This window comes from Apodemus sylvaticus, chromosome 11, assembly GCF_947179515.1.
Source record: "Apodemus sylvaticus chromosome 11, mApoSyl1.1, whole genome shotgun sequence".
Lineage (NCBI taxonomy): Eukaryota > Metazoa > Chordata > Mammalia > Rodentia > Muridae > Apodemus > Apodemus sylvaticus.
This window is the reverse complement of record NC_067482.1, coordinates 23,569,647-23,594,802: the sequence shown is the minus strand read 5'-3', so window position 1 is coordinate 23,594,802 and position 25,156 is coordinate 23,569,647. Positions and strand designations below refer to the sequence as shown.

The window sequence follows — 25,156 nt, the reverse complement described above, 5'->3', positions numbered from 1 at the left end:
CTGGTTGGTCTTCAGAGCTCTGGACTGTTCACTATGTGGATACATTTTGTTCTTTCCATTATACTTGCAATTAATACCAGGGATTTTTCTAAGGAACTAGGTTAGGCCTGAAAACTGTAGCTTTTCAACTATCCATAATGCCTGTGGCATTTCTCAGTCCTGTTTAACTTAACTTTTAAATGTTTTCCAGTTTTAACATTCAGTTTCCTATTAAGAGATAGGCTTTTTTTAAAACTTAAAAACAAAAACATTGTTTTAAAAAGCGCCTTGAGATTTTCAACAGTTTTGAATAAATGAAAACATTCTGAGAATGTAACTTGAGAACGGCAGTGTGATGTTTACCTTTAATGGTTAACTTAAACACAACACAGCTGTTCACATCACATCTGCAGTGAAGAACACAGAGCAAAGAATGAATACATGCGAACTTGCTTGCCCGTGCTCGCTCTGTCTATTCATTGTTTCATAGTTAATGATCCACTGCCTAGGAGATGGTGCTACTCACAGTCTACTGTCTCTTCCCACACCAGCTAACTTAAGACAATCCTCCATAAACATGGGTCATTCCTATATGGGCTCAGGTGAGAAAGATACAATGTTTCTACCAACACAAATGTGCTTGGAGAAAGTGGTGTTGGTGTCATTTACCTGTGTAGATTTTGATACCATTTGGAATTACCCAAAGCTACAAGGAATTTTTACTCTTGAAAAAAAAATCAAAGATGGAGTAGAGACAGAGGGAACGCCCAACCAATGACTGGCCCAAATTGAGACTCATCCTATGGATAAGAAATAGTTCTGACACTACTAATGATACTCCGTTATGGTTGCAGACAGGAACCTAGCTGTCCTCTGAAAAGCTCCCTCAGCAACCAATGGAAACAGATGCACAGACCCACAGCCGAATATTAGATGGAACCGAGATAGGGGAGTCTTATGGAAGAGCTGGGGGAAGGACTGATGGACCAAAGAGGACAGGGACTCCACAGGAAGACCAATAGAGTCAACTAACATGGACCCTTGGAGGCTCCCAGAGACTGGTCCACTAACCATAGAGCGAGCATGGGCTGGACCTAGACTCACACCCTCACCCAACCCTACCCCACCCCAGTGCACATATGTCACAGATGTGTAACTTGGTCTTCATGCAGGTCCCCCAACAACTGAAGGGAGGGAAGAATGCCCCTGAATCTGTTGCTTGTCTTTTGCTCAGTTCCCCTAACTGAGCTGCCTTATCTGGACTCAGTAGGAGAGGATGCGCCTAGTCCTGAAGTGACTCGATGTGCCTGGGAGGGGGTAGCATGATACTCTGGTGGGTTCTGCTTGTCAGAGGAGGAGGGGAAGGGGGTATGGGGAGGACCTCTGTGAAGGAGTTCTAGGAGAAGAAGGGGAGTCTGATATTGAGATGTAAAGCGAATACATAAATAATTTTTTAAAAAAAGTTAAAATCAAGAAAAACTCAAGTAATCAAACAAATAATAAAATCATATCAAAACAAATGAACACACAAAAAATATGAACAGCTCAAAATTTTTGTCAGAGCTACTTCCTTATCAGGACATCTGTGACTGGTGGGAGTGGGCCAGGGTGGGCATTGTTTTGTACTTTGGGGGAAAGTTATTAACCACTTTCAGATTCTTTATCTGTAAAGGTAGGTTAAAAGCTTTCTTTATAGACTAGACAGAGGATTCTTTGGGATAGAGTCTTTAGAAACAATTTTTGATACATGGCAAGAACTTAACAATTAGTAAACATTATTTCTTAATTTTCTGTTATAATGACAATGAATATCATATGATAATAATTGTAATGAAATAGATTAAGTATCAAGATAACTAATGGGAATTTAATATGTCAAAGCTACTTTAGGAGAATTGGTCTTTGAGCAATTGAAGAAACTGGAATTTTGTGTGACATAAGAGAACTAAAATTATCACTTAAAAGTAAATTTATAACCTGAGTATGGTGACATAAGCCCACAATCCCAGCACCAAAAAACAATCCCTCCCCCCAAAAAAAGCAAAAAAAAACCCAAAACAATCCTTAGTTCAAAGAGGTTAATTTATTAAACTTTATGACAAGTGCATTGTGTGGCTATGCATGATATATACACACTCAAGATATTTGACAACATAGAAAATTGTTAATACCAGGTAGTATAAAACCAATATTCAGGAAAAAAGAAAAATGGATAAAATATTTTCTCCTGTAGGACCAGAAATATACAAGCACAGTGGAAAACCATTTGCTTACCCAGTATTTTTAAGAAAAAAATTTCTTCTAAAGCCAGTGTAAGTTGCTGAACCTTAAATAAAATTTTAAAATCTTATAAGACTTCTGAAGTCAATAGATGACGATTTCAGAAAATGCTAATTAAGAATTTTATTTTTCAAGAGTGATTACTAGATTGAAGTCACTTGACTGTAGAGACTTGTACCTCATATAAATGCACTGGGCTCATTCTAGGAACTGTGGCATCAGATGGCCAGATATTAATATTTTCCCTCAAAAAGCATCTCCCTACAGACACAGCATGCCTATCTATCTTCCTTTCAGTCTCTGATGATCGTAACTCTCTCCCTGGTCCCACTGCTGCTTCTGGAAACACCTTAGTCCCTGCCTCATCTCTCTTCCAAAACCCATAAATTGCCACTGTATGTGACTGTCTCAGGGAATCACATTATTTCATCTCCATCACCCTCCAGGCCTTTCTTACAGACTCTCTCTAGTTTCTTATTTCCACCAGGATGGTGAGCACAGGAAATCTTGGGGCCATGGGACACTCGAATTGGGAAAAAAAGTATATATATTTGTCAGATGTGTGTGTGTGTGTGTGTGTGTGTGTGTGTGTGAATGATGCCTGGGATGTATTGAGAATGTATAACCAGATTAATCTCAAGGAGAACAGTGGCCTTCCCAGGCTCTGGAGATGAACCTGAAGCTGACTTTGGTATCTGTATGTTCTGGGCTCTAAGGTTCTGACACCCACTTCTGCAGCTTCTTGAAGAGTCATGTGTTAGATCAATTAGGAGAGCTGAAACTCATCAGGAAGATGAGAAACCACATTCGGAAGCTCTGCAGGCAGGAAGACTCCAATACAGGCTAATGTGCTCACTTTCAAGTGAGAATAGAAACACTGACCTCATCCCCCACGAGAGGAAAGAAAAGCTAGCCTACCTGATAGTACATCTATTAAGTAAACATGCAATCAATCAATCAAACTGTTACTGAATATGAAGATCTTCCTTTGCACTAATTAGGATACACCATACATTTTATCGATGTCAGATAATTTTTTTTAAAATATATTACACATAATTTCTACAAAAATCTGTACCTATGCTGAAGAATTGCTGTACTTATTCTCTGTAATTTAAAATGTGTCTAGTTTTATTGGTAGTGAGAAACTCAGAATGATTGCAGACCTGGTCAATGCCTCAGTAACAAGAGGTTGTAATTCAATACCTGTCTTCAGAGTAGATCAGGTCACCATGACAACCTTCCACAAAGCTCTAACATGAAAATAGATCAAGTGTTTCCCAACCCAGCCTTTGGGAGGCTACTTCTCTCCCCTCATACAGTCTGATAAATCACCAGTCAACACCATGCTTCCATAATTACAAAGTCTATAGGATAAAACCTAAGAACTTTGTGTACTGAAATAGCAATCTTGTAGGCTGATAAACCAGGGCACGAATAGCATTTTACCAGTATTTTGGTGGGAGTGCTTTCTTGACTAAGGGCTTCCTGAACCAAGAAACTCAAGGTCTCTAATTTTGTCTTGTTTAGTTTGCTTAAAAGTTTACAAATATTCCCTCTGGGCTATAATTCTCTCAAAATAACCATTACACACATTTAAAAATCATGTATAGTATTGAGTGGGAATGACTCCATGGTTAAGAGGCCTGGCTGTTCTTCCAATAGGCCTGGTTCAATTCCCAGCACCGATAGGGTGGCTCACATGGTCTGTAACTCCAGTCCCAGAGGATACAGCACCCTCTTCTGACTCCTAGGCATGTATGTGGTTCAGGAAAAGAAAAACCACCCATACACCCAAAATAGTAATGTTTAAAATGAGCTGGAGGCTTGCTCAGTGATTAACCATGAGAGCCTAAGGAATGGAAGTGGCTCATAAATACCGGGTGGGCATAGAAGCCTGTCTGTACGTCCATCCTTATAAGACAGAGATCGGTGGTTCTAACAGCAACCTGGCTAGTGAGACAGTATATGTCTGATAGCTCTTGGTTTGACCAAGCCCTGTCTCATTGATATTATTGAGGATGATTCTTAACATCAACTTATGCATCTACTTACAGGCATACTTACATATATGAACACAAACACATTTACCCATACATATGCAAAAACACACATAGACACACACACATATATATATACAATGGGAAAAAGTAAAGAAATGCATGTGCAATGATAGAGTAGCAGGCAGTATAATCTGCATCCATTATTAGAAGATGCTTGTCTACTAGATACCCGTCTTGGAGGCAATCCAGCCACGGTAGGAAGTTACTTTCATATAGACTCCTGGCTTGTTGACTCTGCCACATTCATGTCCCCAGCTCACTATCCCAACAAGGTACCAAATATCTCGAGAATTGGGATGAACTAGTGGTCCTCCAGAGTCACCCTAAAGAAAACAAAGACCATTTATCATTTTGACAAGTTCCTCTTAGACAATTTAGCCACAGGCAAAGATGTTGCAGATAAAGTTGTGAATTATTGATGCTCCATAGCGATGGTGGAGAGGTGTGTGATTTAAATCCCTGTACATCCCTCACCACCATTAATACTGGCCAAATGTATTCCCTGCTCCTCTTTTGTGAGTATGAGAATTTGAATGTATGATCTAAGAAGTTACAAGCTAGTCCTTGAGAAAGATTTTAGGGAATGCATTTGAGTGTGTTTAAAATTCAGACTTTTGTAGCTGAGAAAAATAGCCAGAACTTTAGGCATGAGAGAGATAAAATAAGAGTAATTCGGGGATGGCCCAAATACCTTCTAGACTTAACTTTTCTGATCTACACTTAAGAGGATACATTGTAATTTGGAACATCCCAGAATTGTGCACATTTCTACCACATCCTAGTTCTGTTGTAATACAGCACAGAATGTTCCTCTGCCTCCATTATCTTATGTATGAAATGAGAATAATAGTACTTACATCATACAGTTCTCATGAGAATTAAATGAATTAATACTTGTGAATGACCGAGGACAGAACTCAACTCAGAGAAAATATATCATCAGTGTTTATTAAACACTTATAAGCCTAGGCTACCTGTGGGCAATAATCACTATAAACTGTGGCTGACAGGAATGCCAAAGCACTCCTAAGTGAAGAGCAGAATAGTCTCCTTAGTTATGAACTTCACAAAAGGACGGCAGTTGTTCATCCACTCTGGGTTCCTTATGAATGGTTTCCAGACCTACCTGGCAAGCATCAATATTGCCTTCCAAGTAGCCAGCGCACAGCATTGTGTCCTTTATTCTGCCTCCATAAGTTTCTTCAGAATTGCAAGTATTTGTGTCAATAATTTTAATGGATGCTTTCTGAAGTAACAGTGGGGATTTGCCTAAAGGAAACCAACATGTCAGTCAAACAGCTTCCGAGAACCTGATCAGAATGGATATTACTTTAGGCCTCCATGCGTATGAACCTTTATTAACTCTTGCCTTTTATTTTTTTAGAATGAACACACCCACTTCTCTCTCCCCCAAACTAATGAAAACAGTGTTCAAAATATTCATTAGAAACACCTTTCAAGTGTTGTCAAAATTTTTTCCCTTCCTTCATAATTGGTCCAGACCCTTTTCTATTAGTTTCTTCAGGACAGAGAATTTCTATACCTAAACTGGCATCCTGTGGATATTTCCAACCAAAGCAGTTTGCAAAGGTCCTGTGCAATAGTCCCTGAGAGATGGCCTGAAGGGATTGGACACCCAGAGATAAAATGGTGCCTTCCATGCAGTACTCAGATTGTTGCATGATCACGTTGCCCTTGGTTCTCTCACGTTGTACTTGGCCATTCAACTCACCGTTGTACGAAAGTGATCCCCAGCCCGTAACGACGACTCCTTCACCTGGTGGAAAAATCTGTGTGGCTTCCGGAAGACAAACCCGATGTACATCATTCCTGAACGAAACCTTTTCAGTGAGCTTTACAACTGCCACGTCATCGTGATGTTCCCCCTTAACATAATCCTCGTGGATAATGATTTCTTCAACATAATGCTGCATGTAGGCTGGAGTTACTCGAGTGCCAAAGCTAACGGTTAAGTTTTTTGGATCATTTGTCCTGTGGGCACAACAACAACAACAACAAAAAAAAAAAACCCACATATTTTTGTACTTATTTTTAGGTGACAGACATAATACATTTTATAGCACAAAGCAACATTCACCACTAACTTTTATGACATCAATATTCCCTTGCATTATTGCCCATTGCAATGATATCTGATTTTTCATTTTTCTTACTTATTTTGTATGTACTGCTCTGCTTGCATGTATGTATGTCTATGCACAACATGCATATCTTGAACCTGGAGGTGAGAAGACGGTGTTGTATCCCCTGTGACTGTAGTTATGGACAACTAGGAGTGGCCATATGGGTCCTAGGAAGCAAACCCAGTTCCTCTGCAAGTAATCTTAACTGCCAATACATCTCTCCAACTCCATATAATTTGATATTTAAATTCATTTTTAAAACATCTTTTTTTAATCTCTTCATTGTACACTCAATAGACTGATATAGTATATGCTTTTTAAAAGCTTAAATTTAATGCAAGTTGGGCATACAGACAGGTAATTATAAATGCTTAATGTCTACCCATGTACTTAATGAGACTACTAAATAGGGGGACATACAACTCCATGCTTAAGAAAAAGGAAATTTCTACTTTTAGAGAAAACAGCATTTTAGACTGAGTCATATTTGCTTAAATGTTGGGTAGGTGTGTGATGGGATGGAGGAAGAGAAGAGATGCAATGTAGAATTTTAACAACTGCAGGTGGTTTAGCGTCTGAAGTATACAGTGATGAGGAACTAGGACTCATATAAGAAAAAAGTATATCAAAAATGGATGGTGTATAAATCAATAAAAAAAACCTAATGGCTCTTCCTATTTTTAATTAGTAAAGTGAGAAAGGCTGCGATAGGGTTCTCAGTGATTTGCTTTTCAAACCAGGACACTTGTGAGGATGGAAGACCATTCGCCTATGACAAGAGCTGTCCAGCTCCTTGGGTTTCCCTAGCCTTAGAGAACATGATGATATTACCTTTGGAAGCAATGAGCTGCTGTCAGCAGAAACCTTTCACCAATTAGGGACGCCCCACAGTAGTGTCTGCCATTCACCCTGAGACTCGCCTGCCAGGGCCACTCTCCCTGGTGAGCAGTGGAACCTCCCGTGATCCTGTCATAGGTTGCAGACATTCTTGGTCGTCTCCCGCAGCCTTCAGAGGTGGTCGGTTTGATTTCATTAAGAATAGAAAGATATTTTTGTGTGACAATGCAGAAAGTGGACTGGGTTTTCAGCAGTTCTGCTTTGTTATATCTGATGCTGTCAACATCCAGCGCTAGAGAGAAATAGAATCATCCATACGGGGAGAAGCAGCAGCCCCAAGAGTCTCTCTCTGTCCCTGTCTCACTGTCTGTCTCTCTGTCCCTGTCTCACTGTCTGTCTGTCTCTCTGTCCCTGTCTCACTGTCTCTCTGTCTCTCTGTCTCTCTGTCTCACTGTCTCTGTCTCTCTGTCTCTCTGTCTCTCTGTCTCTCTGTCTCTCTGTCTCTCTATCTCTCTCTCTCTGTCTCTCTCTGTCTCTCTCTCTCTGTCTCTCTCTCTCTCTGTCTCTCTGTCTCTCTGTCTCTCTATCTCTCTCTCTCTGTCTCTCTCTCTCTGTCTCTCTCTCTCTCTGTCTCTCTCTCTCTCTCTTCTCTCTCTGTGAGGACTTTCTTAGAAAGGAAGGAAGGAAGGAAGGAAGGAAGGAAGGAAGGAAGGAAGGAAGGAAGAAACAAAGAAAGAAACAAACAAAGAAAGAAAGAAACAAAGAAAGAAACAAAGAAAGATTAACTTATTTCATGTATATGGGTAAACTGTCCCTGTCTTCAGACACACCAGAAGAGGGCATCAGATGCCCATTATAGATGGTTGTGGTTACCACATGGTTGCTGGGAATTAAACTCAGGACCTCTGGAAGAGCTATGAGTGCTCTTAACTCCTGAGCCATCTCTCCAGCCCCCCAAGAGTCTCTCACATAGTATTGTTTTTTTTTGTTTTGTTTTGTTTTGTTTTGTTTTGTTTTGTTTTGTTTTTCCGAGACAGAGTTTCTCTGTATAGCCCTGGCTGTCCTGGAACTCACTCTGTAGACCAGGCTGGCCTCGAACTCAGAAATCCACCTGCCTCTGCCTCCCAGAGTGATGGGATTATAGGCATGCACCACCACCGCCCAGCACATAGTATCTTTAACCCTTGGAGAATAGGTAAGTTCGGGAAGGCAAAGTCATGGGTAACCTATGGGCTTTGCCACTAGACTGCTGGATTTGAATACTGAGCCTGCCATTTATGAGCTGGATGGATCCAGGCAAGTTTTGCACTTTTTAAAAAATATTTATTTAGTTAGTTTATATATATGAATACACTATTCCTCTTTTCAGACACACCAGAAGGAGGCATCCGATCCCATTACAGATAATTGTGAGCCGTTATGTAGTTGCTGGGAATTAAACCCAGGACCTCTGGAAGAGCAGTCAGTCCTCTTAACCACTGAGCCATCTCTCCAGCCTAAGTTTTGCACTTCTTTGCACTTCTGTGCCATCATTTCTGAGATGCTATTCTAACCAAACTCCTCTGTGGGGCATTCTGAAGATTGTGTGAGTTATTATTGCATGTAAAATTCACTGCTCCCTGCTGTAACAATTTTGACTGTTGTCAATATTGCGTCATATTTCACTGCAAAGTGATTTGAACTTACGGTTGTTGATAATCTTCTCAGCATCAACCTTACTGATTTCTGAAATAGAACCAAAAATCCACAGTAAATTTAAGCTGGGCAGTAGAGATAACATTTCCCACAGACCAGGAGTGATTGGGCATCCAGAACAAAGTATCATAGAAAGGAAAGAATTAGCTTGTTGGAATTTTTCTTCTGCTACATTTTGAGCATATTGTATTAAAGTGCCCTCTTCGTACTTCCACTTGAGAAATTATATTTTCATTAACTGGGGCTAATATTTTCATTAACATCATCTAATATCAAAAATCAGGACTATCTTCTCTTAAGTGCCATAAATGAATCTGACTCATGTCCTTATATAAAAAGAACTACTAAAAAGTAACAAGTATTAAAAGTGCAAATCTAATGTTAATTTGTATACATCAGTGAAATACAAACAAAACACATCATCACTTACAATGTTTGCTAAATGTATTAATATCTAGTGTAGAATAAGGAGCCGTCTCTTTTTGTTCTAAGTAACCACAAAATGTATCATTACTAGGAAAGGAATGAAAGAATGAATTTTCTCTGTTCTATGATAGTATTCATTTAAAATTATACTGAAGATAGTCTTTATACTTGGTGTTTATGACATGTCCTGGGCACAAAATGATAAAGTGGCATTGTGCTCACCCAATAGGTGTGCTTACCCATGAGCTTCAGAGACCCAGGATCTGTAGTCAGGGGCCCTGAATTGTTCTCCAGTATCTGATGTAAGATGCTTTCAATTCTCCTTCTTAGGTTTTTCTTGTTTGACCAGGAGTCCTTAAACACCAGCCATATATGTGCTGTCACAGTGTTGTTTTCAGGACTGGAGGCAATATAAAGTTTTCAGACAGTGTTAAAACTCACATTTCCTTCTTTAGTTTCTTATCTTGATTCTGTTCCCTCTTTATATGCAATAACATCACTTTAGATGAAGCTTTTAGTCTGCCATATGTTTACATGTGTGTGTCAGCTGAAGATGCACAGCGCATTTTGGAGGACATGAGGTTCTATATACCTTTTAGAAACAGAACTAGCCTGAGGTGCCAATGAAGGATGATCAACAAAGTACTGAGTCATAGCTCTGCATTCAACAATCACTTGTTAGCAATTGCTATAGATGTACAACTTTGCTGAATTTCACTGAGTTATGACTAAGGCACAGTTCCTACCCTCTAGGAATTTTCAGACTTTTATGAGAGATAAGGTATGTGTGAAAAGGACTATAACAAATAAGGCAGAAAACATAAAACATTTTTTTACAAGAGGCATTTGGAGGAGTTACACATATTTTTAATTAAAGAGTTAGTAAAAAGTTCAAGAAAACATTAATATACAATGGACATTAAAGTACTTTTATTTCTATTTCATCATCAAACTGAAATTTTCCAATGTGTATTATCTTTTGAGTTTGCATACAAGTCTATGACGAAGATAAGAAAACTGTTGTCACTGATATTTCATAACACAGAAATTGACCTGGTCATGTGACTCTTTTAAGGTTCTGGGGCCATTGAACTATAAATTCTAGGCTCATATTGTACTGCCACTATTCTGGGGTTCCCCCTTACACTTTGCTACTTAGTCTCATGTGCAGGGAACACTTCAGGTTTTTTTTAATAGTGAGTGAACACCTTTTGTGGCATCAAAGCCTGGTACATATGTGATTCTACTCCATTTAAGAAGAACCCTTAGAACAGTTTCAAAAGACTTTCAACTGACTTTCAAATAGAAAGACAGAAGAAAATAGAATCTGTATTTTTGTACTTATTAATAAAACTAACAGGATCATCAAATATTTGACTTGAGAACCATCAAACAGTTCCCTTAAACCTAATGACTTAACCACATAAGCACAAGTTTTGCTTTGGTGTTATATTGAACAATTAGGCTTACATGTATGATAGTGTCAATGCTTAGTCAACTTTGGCAATGGCTATTACATATCAGAAGATTTTAGATTCATTCTCTCTGGAGCACTTGAAGTACAATAATATATATGATGGCTTTATGTCCTTTTCTGATGATTAATGATAGTTACTTACACCAATGTGATGATCTGAGAGTTGATATATTGTTTGTAAATGTTAGAATTCTGAAAGGCATCAACCATCTGTTAACAGAGAACATAGAGCTCAACATCAAGTTTCAATAATATATTTATACTTTAAGCAGGTAACAAATACAAGAAAATTCAGCTTACTTTAATCTCGAGGATTTTACTGAGGTAGTTATTTTCTAGTGATGTCTCCCTTTCATAATTCCTGTCATATGGAATATTCAGCACTTTAAAACTACCTTGATAGTAGTAGATCTTGACTTCTGTGAGAGAAAGATGATCCAAGCACTATTTAAATTAAATGTATTTCAAAGCAAGACACAGATTGCGTAATAACATAAAGCAGGATGTTTTTTGTTCATTAGGTATTGAGTGCCCCTTATGATTAGTATTTCTGGAACAACTGAGTAAATCATCTTGGCATTATTGAAAATGGTTTTAAAACCAATAATGGAAAACAGAGAGAGAAAGAGAGTGAGAGAGAGAGAGAGAGAGAACTACAATGAAGAATAACGTCTTTTTATCTTTGTATGTATGTGTGTCCATACACATGAATGATTTGTGTAGGATGTACACGTGTACATGCATGTTTATGTGTGAGAGTTGGGACATGCAAGTGCAACTGCACACATGTGAAGGTCAGAGGACATCCTCAGGGATCAGCCCTTTCCTTCTACATTATTTGAGACAGGGTCTCTTTTGTTTGCTGCAGTGTATAACCTCCCATCTTCCCATAGGAGTACTATGATTAGAGATGTGCACTACTGGACCTGGCTTTGCTTAGGTTCTGGAGACTAACCCCATTCTTCAAATTGGGAGATGTGATAGTTTGTATAGCTCAGCCCAGGAAATGGCACTGTTTGGAGGTGTGGCCTTATTGAAATAGGTGTGGCTTTGCTGGAATAGGTGTATGTCACTGTGGGTGTGGGCTTTAAGACCCTTATCCTGGCTTCCTGGAAGCCAGTCTTTCCCTAGCAGCCTTCAGATGAAAATGTAGAACTCTCAGCTCCTCCTGCACCATGTCTGCCTGGAAGCTGCCATGCTTCTGCCTTGATGATAATAGACTGAAACTCTGAACCTGTATGCCAGCCCCAATTAAATGTTGCCCTTACAAGAGTTGCCTTGGTCATAGTGTCTGATCACAGCACTAAATCCCAAACTAAAATAGGAAGCAAGTTCCTTACCAGCTGAGCAAATCTCCCAGCCTTAAGAATAGCATTTCTAATAGGGCAGAAAGATCTATATTCTGTAATGGCTTCTGCTTGAGTAACCAGTTGCAAGACTACAGATTTTTAAAGTTACCATTCATTAGGTATTACTACTAGATGATACTATAGAAATATCTTAAGAAGTATACTAATTTTTGAGAAAAATATAGTCTCACAGTAACTAACCTAATATTATAGTCTATTAAGAAGAACCAATGATAAAAATTCAATCATCTGAATCCAAGGCATACAAATAATACATTACATTACATTCCTCAACTTTCCCAGATATTAACCTAATTGATATATATCAAATCTTCTGTATAATATAAATAATGTCAAAAGACATTTGCTGTTGTCAGAAGACAATCCCCAGTAAAAATGGTAAATATTAACAAAATAACAGACTCCAAATTCTGGCCAGGCTGGAAGGGAAAAGGAACCCTCCTCCCTGCTGCTGGGAATGCAACTTGGTGCAGGTAATTCTGTAAATCAGTTTGGAAAATCTTCAAAAAGCAAATCTACCACATGATCCAGATTGAGCACTCCTGGGCATGTGCCCAAAGGGTTCCATAGCCTACTCTACAGACCCTGGAAAAGCCATGGTCATCACTGCATTCGCAGTAACTCAGAAATGGAAACAACCTAAATGCCCTTCAACCGACGAATGCATAATAACAACGTGGTCCATGAGTACACTGGGATACTATTCACACTGTAAAGAAAAGTCAGGTTGTGAGATTTTCAGGTAAAGGAATAGACTTAGGAAGCATTATACTGGGCGAGGCATCTCAGAAAGACCTAGGAGGACACACGCCATGTTCTCTCTCATCTGATGTCCATGGATCCAAATCTTCAGATGCGAGCGTACAACATAGAGCAACCCCAGACACCAAGCAAGCATATTGATGACCCCATCAAAGAAGATTCTCTTTTCAGGGAATGGAGACTGTCACAGACAACTACAATTGGATAAAATAAAGAGATCAACATTACAGAAAACCCGCTGGAATACATATATCTTTATCACAGCTACTACAGTCACCACTAAGAGACTACCATGGAATAGGGTATGGAAATGTAACAGCCATAATATTGGAAGTCTGCAGTCTTAGAAATGGCTGCATCATACAAGACCTGCACGGGTCTACATCAGATGGGATCTTGGAGCTGAAAGAAGTGGACACATGGGCCCCCATTCCTAACCCAGCAGCTATCTTCACGTGATAACCACTTGCAAATGAAAATTTAGTTTTCTCCAAGGGAATTTCTTTGGGGAAACAAAATATTCTTAAGGTTAGCCCACATGCACAGAAGAAGGTGGACAGCACAAAATGAACTCAGTAGTATCTCTGAAGGTTCCTTGCCTCATAATGTTAATTTGGGGCTTTTTTTTTAACCCTAATGACCCTTTGCTTATAAATTATGATTTCTGGTTTTGTGTTTTTATGCGATTCCTGTGAGTATAATAGTGTGTGTCTCTGCATCTATCTACACTTCTTGTGCTTTTTTTTTTTGACCTTTTGCTTACTTGCTTATTTATTTTTATTGTCCTATTTTGTTTTTTGTTTTATTTTATTATTATCCATTAGGTGTCAATTGTTTTCTAATGTAAACAGAATGTAAAGGATGGAAAACATCAATTTGCAATAAAAGGAAATAAAAGATGAAATGGCTGAAAGAAGAATGTCAATGTCACTGGACATGTTAACGCAAAGACATTTTCATGGGTCTCCAGCTCTGGACAAGGACTATAGGCAGCAAACCAGTGACACTTGGGAGGGGGGAGAATTAGCCTTTCTCAAGGATGAACCCCTTTATTGCTCATCCAATACACAGTGGTAACCATATACGTACCACCAACAAAGACAGACTTGGCAGGTTGTAGTTACATACTTCAGTGTGTGTGTGTGTGTGTGTGTGTGTGTGTGTGTGTAACAATAATAATCAAAGAAAATGAGACTATCATAAGTGAGAGACTATCATAAAAGTGGGAGGCATAGGAAGGACTAAATAGAATAGAGTAAGAAAAGAATAAAGCAAAGTGATATGTTTCTATTTTAACAACAACAGCAACAACAAAAAAGTCCAACATTTTTAATCTCTTAAGAAGGATTTCTATGTTGTCTTTCTTATTAATGAGTAATTAACTCAAATGTCAATATCCCTTGAATTCTCTTCTTCACATACAACTATAAAACTTTAATCACACAGTAACAAACATTCGACATAGTAGAATAAGTTCTTTTGCTTGTCTATCAGCTATCTGCTCATTTGTGTTTAAACTGATATTCATTCTTATATCTGTGTGTAGAAATGTTTCCATAGTAAAACACTTACAAATGCTAGGGATACTTTCTTACAGGTCCAGGGGTCCCCAGTAGTAGGAGATAATTTATATATTGCAATTGCTTCTTTATATCTCACAGAAATTGAAATAAACAGTGCATCAAAGAGAAATTAATGCAAATGCATACCAACCTACTGCCAGAAAGTGAACTAAGAGTCCAATGATTAACCCAAGGACTGCCAGCACTCCAAGCACACCGAGCACGACTAGCCATAGCGGGAAAGACTTGCGAGGTGCTACGACTGGTCTGCAAACAGAAGAAAGGAAAAACATTTCATAAAGCATGCATATTTCTCTGTATTAATTTACTCTTGATGCCTATAAAAGCATCACAATTAGGTACAGAAGTATTAAAAGACAAAGAAGAATGGGGTCAAGAGGTCAGTAAGATGGCTCAGCAGGTAAAAGTCTTTTCCTGCTGAGCCTCAGGACTTGAGTTTTGTCTCAGGAATCCACATGGTGGAAGGAGAGAGCTGAGTCTTGTGGTCTCAGTATGCACTTATATAACATGGTGTGAACATGCACTTGCGCACACACACACACACATACACACACACACATACACACACACACATACACACACATACACGCACATATGCTCATGCACACACACATAATGAAACATAGTAAAAATTTTAAAGAAAATGGAGGGGGAAGATAAAAAGTGCTTTCCTTAAATGTTACACTATGAAATTTTTCTTTTTTTCCTGTATCTGCACTATAAAAGCATTTTTCCAGAATATGGTTGCTGTTATTATATCTAATATGCATGAGATCCATTTCTTTCCCATTATCAATGAGTTCATGCCCATCAGGAAAGATGTCGGTCCAGACAGGAGGGAAGAAGAGAAATACCTTAGAAAAAATTTTATGGCTAAGACTGTCTAAACACTTTGAAATATGATTATGCACCAATATTATTATGGTGCATAATATATATTATGATATATATACTACACGTAAAAATGTCAAGTTCTATACTAGGGGAGAGCAGAGTCTATCCATCTTTTTAGCTTATTGTTGGGGTTTAGGTAAATCTTTTCTACAAAAGCATGTAACAATAGATCTACACGTTATGTCTTATGACAACCTATATGGTTGAAAGCATGGAGTGAGTTGACATTAGAATCTTCAGGAATTTATCAGAAAAAAAGAAAGAAAACAGGTAGGTCAACAATTAGATAAAGCTAGCAAAGATGTCCCTCAAAGGAGGAATGGATACAGAAAATGTGGTATATTTACACAATGGAATACTACTCAGCAATTAGAAACAATGAATTCACAAAATCTTTAGGCAAATGGTTTGATCTGGAAAATATCATCCTAAGTGAGGTAACCCAATCACAAAAGAATACACATGGAATGCAGTCTCTGATAAGTGGATATTAATTAGCCCAGAAGCTCTGAATACCCAAGGCACAAATCGCATAACAAATGACTCCCATGAAGAAGTATGGAGAGGGTCCTGATCCTGGAAAGGATTGATCTAGCATTGGAGGGGAATATAAGGACAGAGAAAAAGGAGTGTGGTGATTGGAGAATGGATGGAGAGAAGAAGGTTTATGGGACATATGGGGAGGGGGGATCTGGGAAAAGGGAAATCATTTGCAATGTAAACAAAGAATATAGAAAATAAAAATATTTAATAAAAAAAAGGATACAGACTGATTAGGACTTGTATTTTTATTCTCTTAAATTTACTAACATTAGAGCTTAGACTGCTTGGGAAGAAAAATGCCAGCAGGCAGTATCCATGACCATAACTGAAAGAAGAGGAAGATGACAGGTGTGGACAGCCAGAGCTGACACTATTGTATTATAATCCCTGGGAACAGAACAATGGGAAATTGGGTGGTGGTATAGAGAAGAGGAGAAAATGAACCATTTGAGAAAGTTTACAGACTACAAATATTTGCCAGAACTTGGGAACTCCATTAACAAAGGGAAAGGATATGTTTTATATGGGAGTGCAAAATGAAGCCTACAGGAGATCACTTGAGAATTAAAAAAAAATGTTTTTTAAACCTGGAGTTTGAAGGATTTACAGATTTCCAGTACATACCAGATATGCCATGCTGGTGCTTAACTGGGGAGCCACAACTGTGGTTAAGAACTTAGCAAGCATCACATGCAGGGAGAACACAGACTGTAAGATGATCAGTGTGTGAGAGGGATTAAAAGGCTTCACTAAATTAGAATTTCTCTTTCCAGTGTAAAATATTTGTTTCCAGTCTAATAATGATTGAGTTATCATAAGCTTTTCATATGTTTCCTGAATTTTCCATTCTAAAATTTTGGTGGCCCTTCAGGATAAAAGTCTTTTTTTTTCATTTGTTTATTTATTCATTTTACTTCCCAATACCAGACCCACTCCTCCCAATAACCCCTCACACATAGATCTCCCCCCACAGATCTCTGAGAGGAGGGATTTACCCACATCCGCACATCCCCACACACCCACACCCCCCACACCCCCACACCCCCACAGTCCCACAGCTCCACACCCCACACCCCACACCTCACACCCACACACCCACACACCCCACACCCCACAACCCCACATCCCCCACCCCACACACCCACACCCCCACACACACACCCCACACACACACACCCCACACACCCACACCCCACACGCATGCCCACCTTGATCCAGTTGTTGGGAGACCAGCAATCTCGTCTACTGAGCCACTACTTAGCTCAGCTCAGAAGCACTCAGCTCCAGCAAAGTGTCTCTCACTGAAGGGTTCCTAGTCGCAGTCCACACCCTTTGTTTGTCTTCCATGAACTTTTATAAATTATTATCTTTCTAATTCTTTCTTAATTGGGGATTTGTTTTCATCTCTCTTTAGTTTTGTTTAGAGACTTTTAGTTCAGAAAAGTTTGTGTACAATATAGAGACATTTCAAATTTCTATCTCACTTTGTATATTCTAATAAAAACACAAAGTATTTACTTTTTATTCAACTGTTGCCGAACAAAAATTGTTAGTGTTCATTTAGGCTTTCATTTGAAGGAAAGGAATTGCAACAGCTTGCCACTTACTGATCTTTGAAATTGCTGCAGGACACAGGGTTTAACATTTCACTCCCCACCCACCTTCCATCCGGATTATTTCATGTCACTGACCAGATTTTCTTTTCTGAATTTTAGTTCTCTTTTGGAAAAAACTAAAGACATCCCAAACTATAATCTAGCATAGATGATTAAGTAAATGTTAATGATCACAAGGAAACTTCTTGAGAAAAATTATTCCAGTGTTAGCCAAATCTTGATATCCCCCCCCCCATGTGCTCTTTAGGAAAATCTCATAAGAGTTGCCTCAAGATGATGTGGAGTATGAGATGTGATTTGCCATAAGAACGGTTGGGTATGAATTTCTCGCTGTCAGGTTCACAAGACTCTGAACCGGGTTTTCTTTCTATTCTACAGCCTGTCCCTAGTGCTAAGGAAGCATTGAAAATGATAACATTTGGTTTTGAAATCCATCTGATGTTATTTTCACTACGGGCAGCCATTCATCATTCAAGCACCAACATGCACCAGAAAGTTCACCAAAGCCTCCTGAAAGCCTCCAGTGCAATCAACCGCATTTCCTAATCCTTCCTAGCTCAGGAATGTAATGGGCTCAGTGTCTTACTCTGAGAAGCTGATTACAGAATTAGTGCTTGAGCTTTGCCTAGTCACTTCAAAACTCTTGCAACTGTGGCTTAAGCCTTTCACCTTTCTCTCAACTTAGGACATCACACAGGTATAAACTATTAATGGAGAAAGAGTGAAATTCTCTGTAGATGAAATCTATCATCCACCCAGAATGAAGGTGATGGCCACTTACAAAATACAAACAAACAACATTCCAGTCACAATGGACTTTTTAAACTTAAATTTGCCTGATTTTAGTTTACTTCAGAGATGTTGAAAATAAGGAAAACTAAGGTCATAAATAAAGTAACATCTTTAACACAAAACAAAATCACACAATAAATCTTTTAAGTCAAGAAAGATGTTGTATATTCTATCACAAATGAGCATATCTACTCCAGTAATACACTTAGAATAACACTGGATGTTATTAATATAGATGTGCCTTGTGGGATGTTTTTGACATATAAATCTCTAGAGAAATTTAATAATATATATTTACAAAAAATATTTATGAAAGATATACATTTACATATTTACAGATAACATCCATGAAGTAGTAATACTGTGAAATCCAAGATAATATATAATTCATGGTAGTAAGCATGACCTTTTAAACAAATACATAGCCCAGGATCATCGTCCTTCTTAAGCACTGTTTCGTATTTAACTCACCAGGAAATAAAATGTCTCTGCTATTGTCTCTCTACTAGACAACAGTCACACAGTCATATTTTTCATTCACGCGGTGTTAAGTTACACGCCCCTTTTTTGAAGCACCCCTCAAACCAGGACTTAACACCTGAGATTACAAACACAAATGCCTGTTTGTGACAGTATGTCTCCGTGCTGAAGTTACAAAAGGCTGTGAAATCACTATATATTCACCACCTAGATGCAATTATTTTTGTCACAGCCCTTAAGATGAGACTCAAATGCAGAAGACAGTGAAATTCTATTTTGTCAGACTGTTAGGCAGGCAAGCTACCACTTACCTGTACATATGTGCTGATACACCGTGGCTGATGTTAATGCGGAGGGAACTTCTGAACTCCTATATGTTGATAGTGGTTCTTGGGTAAATGTGCTAGCTACAAAGATATTTGAGATTTTAAGGGCTGGTACGACAGCAGAAAGTCATTAAAAAGAAACTTGTTTAACAGGTGTGGTAGCAACTGAGGATCTGCAGCGTAGAGGAAGTAATGAAGATTGTCTTTGAATTGAAAACCTAGAATACAAACAATAGGTATAACTTGGTCATCAGAAAGACCCACCCAAAACTACCACCACACTGTGGTGAATCAGTGATCTGACTCAGGAATCATCCATCCTTCCTCTCAGCACAGAGACTCTCCCTGGAGAAACTTACAAGCATCTGACAAATTACTTAACTGTTAAGTTGTGTCTTTTAGGATAAACAATCTTATTAGAGCCTAAGTCATTTGAATGTGCTTAACTTAAAGAGTCTCATGGGAATCTGTGAATGCTGTTATCAGGGTGAAATTACAGGTAAAAAGTAGGGTTTAGAAAAACAAAGCATTTTGCTTTTACAATTCTTTGTATAGAAAATGGAATGAACTGATTAAGCAGCTGAGAGCTCTCTTACCAAATGAAGGTGTATTAAATTTTTGAGTGACACACTAAGCTCTTCTTATAAAAAGAGAGCTCAGGGAGCCATTTATGTATTTGTAATACAACTACTACCTTGATGCTCATGACTATTTTAGATGTCTTGAAGAATACATTTCTCTATCTTCTCATGAAGTTATAAGTATTTTACATACTTCCTGGAGTTTCATTTTGTTTCCAGAAATAGTGACAGACCCTTATACACTAATAGGAAGGACCAACAAATATAGAGTACTGAGTGTATACCTGAGTAAGACATTTAACAGTGCTAGAAAGGAAACAAAGCTGGATAGTTGAGTAGACAGTGGAAAATGAGGTGGGTAGGGTGGGCTAGTTATAGAATACTCAGATGAATGTAGAAGACAATGATTGAGCAAACACCTAGATAATGACGTAACTGCTGTGGTTTGTCGTTCTGTTACTTCTATGTGTCACTTTCATTAAAAGAAATCAATGGCTGAAGCAATAGCCTAAATGACAATGTGTTCGTCATACAAGCATTAGAACCTGAGGTTGGGTCTCCAGAGCACACATACAATCCAGACATAGCAGTATGCTTGTGACCTCAAACATTAAAAGGGTGGAAAGAGGTGAGCCTCTGGAGTCTCTGGCCTGCCAGTCTGGCTGAAATGGCAAGCTCCGGGTTCAGTGAGAAATTTTGTCTCAAGATATATTATTCTATACCATCTACAGCACGATCTCTCTTTACCTACATAATAGCATGGTAGCAGAGAGAAGACAGGACCTCTACTCCAGTGCCACACTGAGTGACAACTAGCGGTTTGACATATAGCTTCTGACGTTGAGCATCCCCATAAGTAAAGATGTGTGCACCAACAGGACCATACTTGGGAAAGTTTTGTATCAGTTGACAAATGCTTGTCACAGTGCCCAGGATAATTGTTTTTGTTTTTGTTTTCAGTATTTTGGAGTAGGGTTTCTCTGTGTATCCTTAGCTGTCCTGGAACTAGTTCTGTAGACCAGGCTGGCCTCCAACTTGTAGAGATTTGCCTGTCTCTGCCTCTCTAGTGCATGTGTGCAGCCCAGCTTGTTTTATCTGAACAATGACAGCTTGATTTTACGTCAACTACTTCTGACTCTGTCTTGAAAGAAAAGTGTTTTCCTGCTGTGTTAATTTCATTCAGGACTCATAATGCTCCCCAAATTTCAACGTATCTTATTTCATGAGCATCCATGCCTCATGGCCCAACCTAGCTACATTTCTTTCTCCAAGACTTGCCTACAAAGCCTTATCATCTCAATAATCATAGACTTATCGATATTAGTTTTGTGTTTAATTATCTGCTACTATACCTATTTCTATTTGTAATCATCCTTTGGGTGGTCTTATCACTTGAAAATAAGCTGCTTCATTGTAGGGGATTGCCAGGACAGAGAAGTGGGAGGGGTTGGTTGGGGAATGGGCGGAGGCAAGAGGGCTTATGGGACTTTGGGGAGGGGGGAACCAGGAAAGGGAAAATCATTTGGAATGTAAACAAAGAATATAGAAAATAATAATAAAAAAAATTAAGCTGCTTGAACCTGAGGGCAAGAACCATGCCATTGTTGTTCGGATGCTGATAATAACACTTTGTGTTCAGTGCATGTTAGCGAATAAGCTACATGTTCCAGATATATGCTTAACGTCCAAAATATAAGGGGGCCTCCTAAAATTGAAATAAAAAATCATAAATGTGCAATTTTAAGTGTATACTATGCATGCAAACAGATATGGTTGTGACAGACTTCACAGAGAAAGCCAGAAGTAAATTCCATTTTTATGTCTGTTTAGTGTTTAAGAGCACTGACTATTTTTCCATAGGCTCTGGATACTGTTGCCAATATTCATATGGTGGCTCCCAAACATCTGCAGCTCAGGTTCCAAGGTTAGCCAGCACCATCTGCTGGCCTGTACAGGTACTGCATGGTCATGATATACTGTCATACATGCAGAAACATAAAAATGCAAATAAACAAATCTTTAACAGAAAAATAAGATTTTGGAGAGCCTGGCACTTGGAAGGCAAGATCATTGTGAGTTCAATGTCACCCTTGGCTACATGTTGAGATTGAGACTAGCCAAGACTACATGAAACCCAGTCTAAAACAGCAAAGAAGCAAAAGTTTTAATCGTGTAAAGACTCTGTAATAATGTATAGAAATGCATTCTTACGACTGGATAACTAAAGTCAAAATTGAGACAGCATATTATCTGCTCAGTTCACTGATCTAAAATTTAAAATAATCTGTCCATAACCCAGTGATTATCTTAGCACATATATTCAAATAGAAATACAAGAAGAAATTTGTTATAAAATCCCTCATAGTAATAAACAGAAACAAATTATTGAACAAGGAATGGTCAAATTAATCATTTTATATGAGTACATGGAACATTATCCAATGTTGATGGGAATGGAGTTATAGTTGGTCTTATGGTTTGATACATCCATCGTCCATTCCAAGGTCCGCCTCTTGCACAACAGAAACTGAGGAACTAAAACCTACATCTCCCATAGTCCCTTTCAGTTAGAATTCTGGGTACAAATTAGATTTCTTCTTTATTAGATGAAGCAACAAGAGGCCGTCTAATGTAGAGGTGAGACTTCTGTGGTTCTCCAGCCACAGACCATTAGCTGTGCCGCCTTCTGAAGCAATGTTCACAAATTCACTCCTCATCTTCCTGGAGCTGAGAAGCAGTTTGAGGGCATGAGGAAGTTAGGACTGATGGTATGGTTACCAGATCTTATCTGTTGAGTTCCGCAATAGTTTCCCACAGTACTCACTTCTGCTCTGTGAGTCATCACTGGGACTCAGTCCAGAACCTCCACCTCCAGCCTTTCAAAGTTTTGGAGTTTTGAAAATTTCTTCAAAGTCCTTTCGGTGGAACATGCCCTTCCTCATTTGAACAGTCTGTCTTCTGTATATCTGTCGGTTTATCTATCTATCTATCTATCTATCTATCTATCTATCTATCTGAGTCTCTCCCTGTTTGTCTCTTTCTCTTTCTGTCTCTTTATCCCTGAATTTCTCCCTCTCTCTCTTTCTCTCTCCCCCTCTCTCTCTTTCTCTCTCTTTCTCTCTCTCCCTTCTCTCTTTCTCTATCTCATTCTCTCTCTGTATGTCTCTCTTTCTCTTTCCCTGTCTGTCTCTCTCTTTCTTTTTCTCCCTCTGTCTGCCTCTCTCTGGTTTTCTCTCCCAGTCTGTCTCTTTCTCTTTCTCTTTCTCTCTCCCTGAATCTGTCTGTCTGTATAAAGTGAGTAAATATATTGTGCTTTATGTATATACTTAAAATATACATATATGATATAATTAAGTAAAATAATATCGCATGGTACCATTAAAGTTTTCTTTTAAAAGGAAAGAATACTGTCCTTTACAAATGGTTTCTAATGTTTATAAATGTTTAAACAGCCGGGCAGTGGCGGCACATACCTTTAAGCCCAGCACTTGGCAGGCAGAGGCAGGTGAATTTCTGAGTTCGAGATCAGCCTGGTCTACAGAGTGAGTTCCAGGACAGCCAGGGCTACACAGAGAAACCCTGTATTGAAAAGCAAAAAAGAAAGAAAGAAAGAAAGAAAGAAAGAAAGAAAGAAAGAAAGAAAGAAAGAAAGAAAGAAAGAAAGAAAGAAAGAAAGAAGGAAGGAAGGAAGGAAAAGAATGATTAAAGAATCAATAGTCTAAACTTAATGTGTTCATTTTCTTCACAATAATAATGTATTCATACATTCCTTTTGTGATGAGTATTTTTAAATTAAATAAACCTATTGTACTTAAAAAAAATGGTTGTCCTCTTAAATCCAAGGAGAGAAAAACAGAGTTGTAGATAAAATGTAACTTTTTGCAAAGACAATATCAAATTAATATTAACTAAAATATTTAGTGTTTGTCTGCTTTTCAGATTTCCAGAGTGAAATGGCCACTTGGTGACTGCAGTGACTATTCCTGGTTGTCAATTTGACTACATCTGGAATGAACTACAACCCAAAATTGGAGGGGTCACCTGTGATTCAGGTCTTGAGGCTGAAAGACACAAGTTTTTTACCTGAATCATGGCATGAAGATCTTGAGGCATAGTAGCCATAAAAAAACTTGAAGCATAGCAGGCCCAGACAGTGTAGTGTGTACCTTTAATTACAGGAGACTGAGGCAAGGAGATCTCTTGAGTTCAAGATCAGCCTGGGACAAAGCAAGTCCCAGATCCAGGAGTGGTGGTACCTCACATGTTCTTTAAAGTCTTGGTTTGGGTAATGTGACAGATGAATTAGAAAACATGAACCTAGACTTTGAATATCGGTTACACTATTGGATGTAATTATTTTAAAATATGTGCTCTTAAATTAGAGTAAATATTGTTCAGTAAAAAAGAAGTGCTTTCTGTGACATATTAAAAATTATTAAATATTTGAACCACAAAACACAAGAAAGAATTTCCTTTCGCAATTAAGCACAGTGATTATGCAGAACAGTAACATTTTATTAAAATGAGTGTTTTTCTTGCTAATACCTTAATGATTATAAACTGCAAACACGTAAATATCAAGGTGAAGCTTCTGAAATTATTCTTACAGAGGAATCAAAGGCAATAAAAAGATTGATTAACCATAGACACTAGCAGATAATACTTAGGGCATTTAACAACACATCTGAGGAAACTGCCAAGAACTGATGTGCAATATTGTAAAATAAAATTTTGAAATGCTTTATTAATTACTTTTTAAATTATTTGTATCCCACATGTTGCCCACCTTCCTGTCCCATTTCCCAAACTTCTTCCACCATTCCTCCTCATCTTCACCTCTGAGAGGGTTTTGCCTCTCCGCACCCCCATCCCCACACCTCCATCCCCACACCTCCATCCCCACACCTCCATCCCCACACCTCCATCCCTGCACCCCCATCCTGACTCCTGGCATCTCCCTTCTCTAGGGCATAACATATGAACTAGGTGCATCCTATTCCACTGAGGCCAGACAAGGCAGTCAACCCGCTGCTACATATGTCCCAGGGCCCTCAGACCAGCCTGTGCATGCTCTTTGGTTGGTGGCTTAGTCTCTTGGGGCTTCCAGGGGTCCAGGTTAGTTGACACTGTTGATCTTCCTATGGGGCTGCCATCCCCTTCAGCTCCTTCAATCCTTCCCCTACCTCTTCCATAGGGGTCCCTGACCTCCATCCAATGGCTGGCTGTGAGTATCTATCTGCATCTGTCTCAGTCAGCTGCTGGTAGAGCCTCTCAGAGAACAGGCATGATAGTCTGTAAGCACAGCATA

The 25,156-nt window shown here is 38.7% G+C and overlaps 1 protein-coding gene across 1 annotated transcript; it reads right to left on the bottom strand.

Moving 5' to 3' along the window:
* Positions 1 to 4,483: 4,483 nt before the first annotated feature.
* On the bottom strand, positions 4,484 to 14,900 carry LOC127696728 (transmembrane protease serine 11B-like protein). Its single transcript, XM_052199691.1, has 9 exons — positions 14,747 to 14,900; positions 11,202 to 11,320; positions 11,044 to 11,111; positions 9,664 to 9,824; positions 8,990 to 9,028; positions 7,298 to 7,472; positions 6,055 to 6,314; positions 5,449 to 5,591; positions 4,484 to 4,645 (listed from the first exon to the last, which is right to left on the bottom strand). The coding sequence occupies exons 1-9, from the start codon at positions 14,898 to 14,900 to the stop codon at positions 4,484 to 4,486; spliced, it is 1,281 nt and encodes a 426-aa protein (XP_052055651.1).
* Between the last annotated feature and the right edge of the window lie 10,256 nt (positions 14,901 to 25,156).